This window comes from Brienomyrus brachyistius, chromosome 3 (genome assembly GCF_023856365.1).
Source record: "Brienomyrus brachyistius isolate T26 chromosome 3, BBRACH_0.4, whole genome shotgun sequence".
Lineage (NCBI taxonomy): Eukaryota > Metazoa > Chordata > Actinopteri > Osteoglossiformes > Mormyridae > Brienomyrus > Brienomyrus brachyistius.
In genome coordinates, this window is record NC_064535.1 from 26566412 (window position 1) to 26578807 (window position 12396).

Here is a 12396-nt window from a genome sequence, read left to right on the forward strand (position 1 = left end):
CAGCCAATTCCATTCGTGATTTAGTTGAAAGGATAGATAAATGTTTGCATCAAGTCTTCCATTTACAGGAGCAAACTGCTCATCGCAGTGTTCATTTAATACAGCGATTAAAATATTTATTCTCTAAGAAGAACCATATAAAAGTGGTATATTTAAAGTTCCGGAATCTCTTTATAATCCTCTATTAGTAAATGTTGGTGTCATGAAAAGAATAACTGCATCAGTAAGTATACAAAGGGTCATTAGTTTTTTTCAATTTCTATCCAAGAAGTGGTACTTTCCAAACAAAGTATCAGTGTGGTTCTATTATCGTGCTCAAGAATGGTTAGCTGATATTTTTGGAATGGAATACTTCGTTCCAACATGCATTTTTGTAGCTTAAGTATTTCATACAGTAGATTGTGACACTGATTGTAACTGAAAAATAGCAAACTTCTACAAATGGAATTTTTCAGGAGAAAATTAACGACCTTAATCAACAACACGCTACCCGTCAGCTGCATAAAAATTTCCATCAGCAAATGTGAACAGTTCGAAATCAGCAGTGTTCATGTTCACAATGGGAGTGTTGCTGTGGATGGTGGGATGCTGCGTATTCTGCTCTCAAAGTCACTTTCCTTTGGGAAAAGTCCCTCCATTATAAACAACCCAAAATTTTGCGGTCTCATTTTCTTCCAGTAATACTGAGGTTTATATAGCAAAATGTAGCAAAACATTAACACTCCTTTTAGTCGAAATCCGGCTGTAATTGGCTGCATCGTAAATAGTGTCGTTATAAATCCGATGAAGCTTTGCTCAGATGTGTTTTGTAGTTCTGAGTCATTTCTGTGGCTCAGTTGTGCTTTCCACACACACTAAACGCTCACTCAGCATTTTAACTTTAATGCTAAAAACTTCACACCGCATTCACCAAATCCAGCGGAGGTCAGAACCCAAGAATTCCCAAAACTCCTTCACTTTGCTTTTGGGGGTGCGGTGCAGGGCTTTGGGAAACACGCATGGCTCCCAACGACGACCCCTAGGGGTATTTCATTACCATCCTTATTTTTTTTGCGTTTATGTGCTGGGAAACCTGCCTTCCAGTCACAGTGTTTTCTGCTGTGCTTTAATAGGTACGCCAGCCCCCTAAACTTGTGTCATTCATTAAATATTTCATCACACAACCACGAGTCCTCTTATGTAGCTGTACTGAAAGCAGATGCTGATTTCCTTTGGTACATAAGTGCCGTGGGATTACCAGAAGTTAATCTAAATATTTGGAAACTGTAATTAAATCATCAGTCCTGAGACCGTTTCCACACAAGTCTGTTTTATTACATCTCATTTTGGTTTGTTTTGAACCAATATACAATTTTTTGCTGCCCCTGTTCCGAGGCCCTGGGCTTGTCAGTCACTCCCAATGGTCTTTAGCCCAGAGCCTGTACATTTTCTTATTTGTTTCTTCAGTCAAATGACCGATGAAGTATTATGATGTGAACTATTGTATTTAAAAATGCTTTGCTAGCTCTTCCATGTCCCATTTCCATTTTGCCAATTTGGGGAACAATGAAATTATTATTTGTTTTTTGTTGTATTTCCTCCTTGCACTGGGCCTAGGGCCTGGTCCCTTATAAAACCCTCTGATATGAGGCAGGCCTTCTCCAGACTGGCACAGCCCAGACTTGGCGTTGTGTGGCGGCCATTCGGTCTCCGTTCTCCTGTCACACGTTGGCTCTGTGGGTTAGCTGAGAGCCAGGACTCTGCGAGGTGATAGAATGGCCTCAAAACCAGTGGGGAGTCCATTACCCTTTGCTAGCACTGGACGGCTTCCCGGCACAGAGGGTGTGACCGGCGGTGACTGCGACACAGTCCGGCCTCGTGCTCCCTCCCGACTGTGCCGTAAAAGACCTTTGCTGTTAAGCCAGGATGGGCAAAAAGACGCCGTTTTTAAACAACGCGTGCAGGAAGCCAAAGAGGTGTCTTCAAGTAGGACCTGTATCCCTCTGCTGGAGATCCTGCTGTGTTTTGGCACCTGTAGACCGGTGTTTATATCTGTTAAAGTGCCGGTCCCACTGTGCCGCGGCCGGGGACATGTGGCAGATGCCAGGCCACACACGGGTCGGGTCCCGGTGGTTCTGAAGACGCACCTCAGGTGGTCCATCTGTTCTTCTCGTGCTTCCCACGTGAGACCCCATCCTCGGCCCAGCTCTGAGGGCCTTTCCTCGCTGTCTTTCAGATCGAGAATGTGGACGTCTGTCTCAGCTTTCTGGAAGCCCGGGGAGTCAACACGCAGGGCCTCTCCGCCGAAGGTAAGGCGTCATCTCGGCCGCTTGTCTCCGCCAATCACCGACGACGCCTCAATCCACCAGAGGCTGTTGGGACTGACATCTCCAATGCCACACCAGACAATGGCTCTAAAAGCACCCCGGCTGCTTGCCACGGATCATTAAGAAACTGCTCTGCAATTACCGTCGGTTTGCTGTCGACGGCCTTTCCATCATCATCATGGAAGGGAGGCAGCTCAGAGTTATTTTGTCAAACGTTGCCTTTGTGTTACAGAAGTGAGACACTGTTTCAGGATTTCAGAAGTCTTGTGTGAAGCCTCAGTCGGGAGCTGCATTAAACATGCCGGGGGGTGTCGGTGGGGGGCGTCTTGGGGGTGATGCAATGAGGAAAAAGGGGCAAAGGATGAAGGTCTCGCTAATTCACATCCCTTAAGAACAGGGGATTGAAACTTGATGCTCGACAGAAATCCAGACTTTCACTGTATCCTGTCACAGGCTGCAAAAATAGGCATTTTTGGGTATGTATGCTGCTTCTGGATTGGTTACCCTGATCCTTACAGAAAAAGTGTGACCCAATTCAATTGGCTGTCATCCCCATGCTCAGTAATAAATGATCTGTCAGGAAAGAAAAGGATTGCTGGACATGCAGAGATGGCACATCGCTCTTTTCCAAGAAAACAAATTCGTTATAATCGGCTACAGCGCTCAGGATTTAAAAAGAATGATAACTGTCCTCTTAAAATTAACAGGACCCCCCGTCAAGTGACAAAGATAAGTATCTGTTTGACTGGATACATGCTGGCATGTCAAAGCATAGAATGCACAAGGGAACTACTGTACTTACCTAAAAGAAAAGAAATTGGCCATTATTTTCAAGGAACACATGCAATATGTAAAAAAACTATGAATGGGAGACTTTTGCAAAACGGCTCTATGGCCACTTTATTAGGTACACATAGTTAGTACAGGAGAGGACCCGCTTTATTAGGTACACATATTGTAGTTAGTACCAGGGAGGACCCACTTTATTAGGTACACATACTGTAGTTAGTACAGGGGAGGACCCACTTTATTAGGTACACATAGTTAGTTCAGGGGAGGACCCACTTTATTGGGTACACATAGTTAGTTCAGGGGAGGACCCACTTTATTAGGTACACATAGTTAGTTCAGGGGAGGACCCACTTTATTAGGTACACATAGTTGGTACAGGGGAGGACCCACTTTATTAGGTACACATAGTTAGTACCAGGGAGGACCCACTTTATTAGGTACACATAGTTGGTACAGGGGAGGACCCACTTTATTAGGTACACATAGTTAGTTCAGGGGAGGACCCACTTTATTAGGTACACATAGTTGGTACAGGGGAGGACCCACTTTATTAGGTACACATAGTTAGTTCAGGGGAGGACCCACTTTATTAGGTACACATAGTTAGTACAGGGGAGGACCCACTTTATTAGGTACACATAGTTAGTACAGGGGAGGACCCACTTTATTAGGTACACAGAGGTAGGAACCTTCCTATTAGTTTTAACGAGTCTGACCTCTGAGCTCTCTCATTAAAAAGGTGTTTTCAGTAACAGATCTGCCCCTGGCTGCTTGCTTTATATATTTCTTTTTTGTTTATCATGTACATCTCTGTAAATTTGATACATTACCATGTGTGAAAATCCCAGCACACATTCAGTGTTAACCTCAGCCTGAGAAATGGCATTTATATTAACCCCTGATTTGCTAAGACTTGACTTTTAGGCCCCTGCGGTCAGAGATTGTGAGTAGCACCCCAGCAGGCTACAATATTTAGGGGTTATTTGTTTGGAGATTTAATAGATAGGTCAGTTTCTCGGTGGGGGGTGATGACATGCTGCAGTGATGGAGCGCTGAGTAATCTGTGCAGCTTCCTTCCTGGTCGCCCCTCATTTTTGTGGGCTGGTTTCGGCTGTTTAAGTATAAAAGCTCTTTTTTTGTTTGTTATTTTTCTGGTCCGTCTAACCATTGGTGGTCTGAGGCTTGTGCGTATCCCCTACCTTCCGCAGAGATCCGGAATGGCAATCTGAAGACCATTCTGGGGCTTTTCTTCAGCCTGTCCCGCTACAAGCAGCAGCAGCAGCAACAGCAGCAGTACTATCAGTCCCTCGTGGAACTCCAGCAGCAAGTTGCACAGCAGGCCACTGGGGCGGCGCCACTGAGTTACCACAAGTCACAAGAAATGCAGTCGAGGTAGATGTAACCCCTGTTTCTTACCTTTGACTTCTTTCTCCACTTCTTTCTCCATAACAGACTAAAGCTCTAAAAGATTCTATCTTGTTTTATTTCTGACTCATTAGCTTCCTGGCAGAAACATCGGAAATTCCATTTTTGAATTTGTAGAGTACATTTGTTGTCTAAATGATTCTTCCTGAAATAGGAGAGAGAATCTGCAGAAAACATCTATTATAATTTATTATAATTTACTATTTATCGTAATTTATTATTATTCAACTTCAGCAAGCCTCCTCTTTGAATTATAATGGTCTTGTTTCATCTGAGGGAACTAAAACTGAAACACCAGATATCAAATATACATCATCGTCTTTTGCTTTGGCAGCTAATATCCTTCACAGTAGTAGATTCAAAAACAACAGTGATTTATATAATTGAACGTAAGTGTAACTGTAATGACAGTTTTTTGTTTGTTTTTTGAGGAGCCAAAATAAATAAAATTTATAGTTTATGTTATGTCTTTGGCAAAAAAAATGGCAAGTGAAAAATGGGGGGGCGTTAAGGAGGACCTTTGCTTGGCTTTGAGGACCTTCTGAGCCTCACCGGACCTGAATCCTTTTAGGAGTCACCAAAGCCGACCCCCTGTCATGCTCCAAGTTCTGTTGATCCGTTTAAAACATATTTCTTTCATTTGAAGCAATTACAAATTTAAGCCAATATGGAAATCTCACAGGTGGGAGATGTGAGGATGCAGAGTGATTTAGATTAGTGTGGTGAGTAAATATAGACATAGGCTCTGTCGGTACCGTCGTGGAAGCGGCTCGCTCACGTTCCTGGAGCTGAGCCAGACTCACCGGCAGTTTCTCTGCTACAGTCTTGCCTCAGACTGACACAAATAAGTGCAACAGCCTCCATGCGTCTCAGCTAGTTTGACTTCACCTGCCCAGCCCCACTTTGCAGGACATGCTGCACCTCCACCAGCCGTTCGCAGTGTTGGCTGGTGTGAGGGGGCTGGTCCTCGCCGGCCCATTTCCCCTGCTCTCCCATGTGACCATAAACTGGAGGGTAGGGGGCAGAGCCGGTCTGTGTGTAACATACTCTGGATGTGATCTTCTCGGGACATCTCAGCACATCCTGTCGACAGTTACAGACCGTGATTGGCTTGTGTTCCATGGTTACCATGGCAGCAACCCCCCCCCCACCAGATTGAAGATGACCATAACTGATTACTATAAATGTTGCAGTGTGAATCAGCACATACACAGTTTCTCTTTTGTAATATATCATAGCCTGAGTCATAGGACCCCCCCCCCCCACACCACCCCGGCTCCAAATCCACTTACTTTTTCTTTTTTTTCATCCAAACAGTCCATCCATTCATTCCAGGGCCTGTTCTCATACTGCAAAGACACTGCAGTAGTGCCGCAGTTTAGGTGCAGCTCCGCCGACATGCCGCCATGTGTCATGGTAACCTCAGCTTCCTTGGTTCTCGCCACAGTTATGATTGGATGCCGTCTTCCTCTGCCTACGTGGGGGGGTTGTTTGGTTGGGTGTTTACTGGCCCATTGGGTCTGTGGGAGTCTCTGAGCAGAAACCTGTAATCTGAACGGAGGGGGGGGGTGTTGATGCTGTGTGCCAGTCGCACCTGGATGCCCCTGTGGGTCCGTGGGAGCTGGCTGATGGCTTGCCCCCACCCCCCCCCCCCCGCCCCCCCCTGATAGCAGCACATTCTTCTGCCCGGATTCTGGGCCGGGGGAACCAGAGCGTGCCCCGTGGATGGGAGCCTGGGCCCGCGCTCATCATACAGAGCGGGCCAGCATGCCAGCTGAGGCCCGTTTATCTTCCACGTGGCAGCTGAGCCGTTTCTTCCAGGCGTCAGACATATTCCAGCGGACTGGCAGGCTCCATGAATCAGCCTGCAAATTGCTATCTTTGCAACAAGACCTGCCCGTTTAGTGCAATGATGCTTAAGGGACTCCAATCTAGGAGATGGGTGGGGGAGGGGGCTAAAGGCAATCATCGTTTTATACCGAGCTTGAACGCTCTTAAATTCAGGCCCCCAAAATGCACCTTTTGCGAGGACCCTTCTCTCGCAATGCCCCCGGCTCGCTTGTGTACATCGCGGACGCCATAATGGATTTCACAGCGCCCTATTCGCAACACCCAATTACTCTCCTCTTGCTAACAATTAATTATGCTGAGTTTTAATTGCCAGTGAAAGGGAAAGTTGCCAGTCTCAGCGGGTCATATTAAATAAAAGTAATTATTGTGGTAATTTCGACTGGAACCGAGTTTTAACCAAAGTAAGAAAAATGCTGCTTATCATTTAAATGGATTTATTTTCCATTATTCATTATAAAATGGGTAGAAGCAGGTTCTTTGTGGATCCGGTTTAAATGGTAGGGATGCGTTTCAGCAACTCAGAGCTGTAACAGCTGTTTTATTCCTATAAACCTAAGACTATTGTTTTGACGGCTTGCATCAGAGCAAAGCTTTGTCAGAAATGGGTCAAAGCGGTCCCCAAAAAGCCCGATTGCTTGGCCAGTCCCACTTTTCGGAGCCATCAGGGCTTCCTGGTGCCCTGTATTGAGGAGCAGGTGGACTGATTCGGGAAGACATTTATCTTCCATCCATCCATCCATCCATCCATCCATCCATCCATCCATCCATATCATGACTGCTTCTCCTGGTCACAGTTATGAGGAGGGTCAGAGCCTTTCGCAAGCAGCTCAGGGCACAAGGCAGGTGGGCGCCCTGGACAGGATGCCAGTTCATATTCATTGCGGAAACACAAGCCCATTAACAGTGATGCTGGATTTAGTTCCTGGTTTCTAAGATGGCTAAATATTAACAGTAATATAGTACATATATTATACACAAGTGGGATGTTACTACTGCAACAGTCTGGTGTTCTGGCATGTTTGGGAAGCAGCAGAGGTCCTTAGCAGAGCTGGGTCTGACTGGAGGGACGGGGGGTGTCGTTCCACCCCCAGACTGGTGTGTCCTTACTCCCTTTCACAGCTTCTCTCTCCCCCCCCCCCAACCTCACAATGACCCCCATGCATTAGTTACAGTGCTGGATTGGTGTCACGGTTATCACTCCTAGCTTCTAGGCCACACGCAGAGTCGAGGGGGGGTAGGGGGGCATGGCTGAGACAGACCCTAGGGCAGCCACGTGCGGCTTTCGTTAGCGCCTCAGCTGTGAGCGGCGAACCTACAGCTGGGCCAGGGTTCCCCGTGCCTCAGAGCACACTGCTTCCCTGTCCAATGGCAGCAGGGGCCACGAGGGGACGAGTGAGGGGCCCATGAGCAAGAGAGCCAGTCAACAAGGGGGGAGAGATCAGCCATGTGTGTATCTTCGACGAGTTTAAGGGAAGCAAGAGAAAAGGCCTCCGTAAAAAGAGTATACACATACTTCATACTTCATTCTTTTCAGCGGCCTCATCTTGGTCTCCGTGGACAAGCTTGGGGCTCAGAGCACACAGTTAAGGGGCCCAAAGCTCTGGGGCCCAAAGGCAAAGTTGGTCTGATGGCCCTGGGATTTGAACCGCTGACTTCCCGATGACTGAGCCGCACGCCGTCCCTCCTGAAAAACACACCTCGCTTAAGTTAAAGATGGTCCAAACGCTCCCACTTTTACTGAACTTGAAAGCCAGTGTTCTTTGAACTCCTGAGCCTGTGTGCGTCTGCAGCTTGATAGCACTGCATCGACCCCCCCCAGGCTACATGTTACATCCTTCTTACGTTAGTTTGATGCCTTGCTGGTTTGCTCATTAGCGGGATATTTCACGTGGGGGCAGTTTGTCTCACTTTGCTGGGGTTTAACCTGATATGCATGAATGGGGGTGAATTGGCCTGTATGTGTCTGGGGTGGGGGGTGCAGGCTATATTTGGTACAGCTCAGAGCCAGAGAGGAAGTGACATTTATGAGGACGCCAGACAGACCTTTCTAAGTGGGGGGGGGGGGGTTGGGAACAACCAGGTATTTTGCTGATTGCAGGCTTAGACATAAACTGGATTTATCTGCAGCTCATGTCTCAGGGTGGGGTGTGGGGGGGGGCATACATTTTGGGGCAGTCCTGCATGAACTGTTCATTGTGAAGAGACTGCAGCGTACTAAGCGGGGGGTGACGTCGGCGGGGGCAGAATCCCGGCCCCTGAAGAGTACCTGCTTATTCTCGCCTAGCCAGGACGCTGGGGGCCTGGGGGGGCACTCTGGCAGTTAGCTGTCCTGGCACCATACTCATGTCAAGGACTGGGACACCCCCCGGGGCGTGAACGTGTTACTTGTTGCCCTAAATTTGACCTGAAAGGTGCCTCACTTCAGGCCCCCATCAGTAACGATTGCACAAAGCACACAGCCTAAGATCCATTAAACCGGTTCTATTTTTTCCTGAAATCATCCATTCAGCCGTCTTCTGTACCCATTTGTCCTAAGCAGGGTCGTAAGCATCTGGAACCTTTTCCAGAAGCTACGGGTACAAGGCGCTATATGTTATTACTGATTACTATGGCAGTACTCACCCTCTTCACACACACGTGTGTGACAGTCTGGTGTCTCCAATTCACCTGAGCAACCATGAGGCGAGAGTGTTAAATGCAGTGCAGCCCTGCCTGAAAATATGAATAAATAAAACGATGCTTTATTTGCAAAAGCACCGGAACGTTAGAATGCTCCTTTTCACATATCCCGCTATGCAGATGCAGCTGAGACCGCAGTTTGGGCCGGGGGGGGGGGGGGGGGGCAGGGTTTAAGGGTCTTGCTCAGACGCCTGACTGTTCTGCTGAGAATGAGATTTGAACCAGTGACCTTCGCTAACCCACTGAGCCACACACCCTCCTGTTGGGATATTATGTTACATTTAAATATTCCAAATAAACGTTTTATTACAAAATCTGTACTGATATTTCTATCTCTAGTGACTGGTTTTGTAGCAGAGGGTTATTCAGCGTGAGTAATTGCTGCTGTATGAAATGTTACCCATAATACTCGCCTGTTTCCTAATGGAGCATGACTAATAAGGGTCAGGCGTTTTGCCGGGCCTTCCCGCCTTCCCGTCTTCCCGTCCGGCTCGTCAGGGATATGATAGCAAGCGCCGGCGTTCTTGCCCTTGCTGTGATTAAGATTCGACTACGTTTAAAGGAATTTCCTACCCCTCCCCGCGGTCAGGTGCTGTCTTCTGACTCATTAGCATAGCTACTAAGGAATTATGGGACATCTGTGTGTGGTCTCTTGTGAGGAACCAGGAAGTATATTTTTTTTTAAAAAAAACAAATGTTTTTCCACAGCTAACTTTCCCCTCTTTTGCTTTATATGCCTCCCTTGCTGGTTGCTAACGGTAACATGTTCCTAATCTCCACTCTCTGCTCCCGGCGTAGCATCACTGCCAGATATGCAGCTCCCCCGGGTCACAGCGGAATGCCCCCCCCTCAGAAGAAAGCCACACGGTAAGTCCGCCTCCCCGGGCGTCTTGCTATTTCCCGGCCGCCGTACAGACTGCCGCTCATTCTCAGCTCGTCCTGGCTCTCTGGCGCTCTGCAGCTATTGATTAGAAGCTGATATTTGAAGAGTTCAGTCCTTGTTGTTTATGCGACATCAGAGCTGCTGCAGTGTTCCAGGACCCTGCAGATGTTCTCCTCTTTCTCCCCAGTGGTGGCTGGCTTCCTAATACCCACAATCCATCTCTCTGGCAACTGTCAAACTTACACCATGCACAAGCAACAGCAGTGTCTGAATGGGCAGACTGGGTTATTTGCATAAACACCTGGCAAAAGTACCACAAAGTGACCTATTTCCTTTTCTCTCACGAATGATAGAGTAATTAAATGTGTTAATTAAAGCTAATTTTTGACCACTTGTTGCTGTTGGGCTGAGCCACACCCTGCTGTTCCCAGCAGTCAGTGTAGACCAGGGCTGGACAATCTTATCTGCAAAGGGCCGGTGTGTGTGCAGGTTCTTCGGATAACCTTTAGGTCAGCTGTTGAAACCCATGGGTGCGAGGACTCTTCGGCTAATCAGTCCTCTAGCTAGTAATCTAATTAGGGAGTCGCAGCGAAAGCGCACAAACACACCGACCCTTTCTGGATAAGATCGCCCAACCCTGGTGTAGAGTCATTTTTGTTTGAAGAAGCATCTAGCTGTTCGGTTTTAACTGAAAAGATCTGCAGGAGAGAGGAGTCCTGCACTCTTCCTCCATCTCCTTCCTCCCTCGCCTCCTCTTCTTGCTCTCCTCCGCTACCACGGAGGACATGAGCGTCATTCGCTGCTGCGAAATGGGGAGAGGAAATGGGATTTTGAAAAAGCCAGCGGTGGATACCCAGGGCAGCGCTGGGGGGCTGCGGTTAGGGTTACGCAGTGCAGCGGGTAGCTACCCAGGTAGCTAAGGCTGTAAAACATGGCCTGAATGGGGCCTTAGAGAGCAGTTACACTTAAGAATAAGTTTTGTGTGTGTGGATAAGTGGACCCCTGCTACTAATGAAAGCGGTTGGAGGGTGGTGACACATTTTACGAGATTTTATGATATTTACTGCTGCTCGCCCCTGCTCGCCCCTGCTCGCCCGTGCTCTGATCACGTCCACCTTTTCCCAGCCGGTGGTACAGCGCAGGGCTGCTTCGCGCTGACGCCGTCATGGAAGCCTGGCGTTATTTTTGGCACCACCGGCTGCCTGGGTTTTTAGGGTTATTTCGAGGGCAGGAGAAACTTCTCCTGGAAGAAACAAGACCATGGGCAGATCCCAGGCTTTCAGTAAAGAAACATCTCTTAAACCCGCAGGATATATTTATGTTTTTGAAAAATTTGTAGAACCTGACTCTACTAGTACTAGTATTAATAGTTAGTTTCTAGTCTTTAAGCGCCCCGGTCTTCCAAGTCTGATGTAAGGCGGACTTGTCTATCACTCAACATCAACTAAACTTTTATCTGTTGAATGCCACACTAATTCATTGTTTGAACAGCAGGGGGCGGTATATGATAGAGCAGCGTAAATCTTCTTGCGGTCCTGATTGATTGAGGAACATTCTCTAACTGCATAATGATAGTAAGGAAAATCTGCGATGCAGTGAGATTTGGGCTGCACAACTGAACCATTTTCTCTTTTTTTCTTGCTATGGTTCATATATTTAATTTAAATCCTGGGCATTATTCCTGCGTCTCACAGCAGCCAATCAGCTGGCTTGGCGTTGCGGCACTTGAATTACACAGCTGCCTCAAAAAAGAGGTGATAGGAATCGAACTAATGGTGTGTGGAGAACAGAGGACTCTGCATGATTCAGATCATCAGTTACACTGCATGTGCACAGACACACACACGCCCACCCGCAGACCTGTACTCATATCTTTGTGGGGACTATCCATTCATTTCTATTGGAAAAACTCTAATCTCAACACGACAGCCTTAACCCCCCACCCAGCCCTAACGTAACCATAAATAAACAAACAAAATAAGAGTCTTCTGCCGTTTTTAGTTTTTTTTTATTGCATACACCTGAATAATAGTCCCCGCAATGTCAAAATATCAGGCTTTTATTACATACTGTAATATAAACATAATCCACACACAGACACGCACGCATGCACACCCAGACCTGCACTCATATCTTTATGGGGACCGTCCATTCATTTCTATGGCCAAAACCCTAATCCCAAAAATGACAATCGCATTCAAAAATTTTTGATTGCATTCAGAGATCTTTGTGGGGACATGAATAATGGTCTGCACAATGTCAAAAATAACTGATTTTTATCACATTGTGGGAACCAAACGTCTCTACAATGTAATGTACAGTATAACTGGAGCACACACGCACACACACACACACAGACACACACACACACACGCACACACACACACACACACACACACACAATAAAATGGATGTTATGGAGAAAAAAAAAATGTTGCTTTACTCGCCAGTTGCGGGTAC

General features: G+C 47.0%; 1 protein-coding gene across 5 annotated transcripts in view; it reads left to right on the forward strand.

Moving 5' to 3' along the window:
- Nucleotides 1-12396, forward strand: part of LOC125738710 (neuron navigator 3-like) — a 191789-nt gene that overhangs the window by 124614 nt on the left and 54779 nt on the right. For all 5 annotated transcript variants that reach the window (XM_049007917.1, XM_049007920.1, XM_049007916.1 and 2 more), the window contains 3 exons: nucleotides 2216-2288; nucleotides 4307-4490; nucleotides 9852-9920. In XM_049007917.1, the coding sequence (XP_048863874.1) occupies nucleotides 2216-2288; nucleotides 4307-4490; nucleotides 9852-9920 (326 nt within the window). The remainder of the gene's footprint in view (nucleotides 1-2215; nucleotides 2289-4306; nucleotides 4491-9851; nucleotides 9921-12396) is intronic.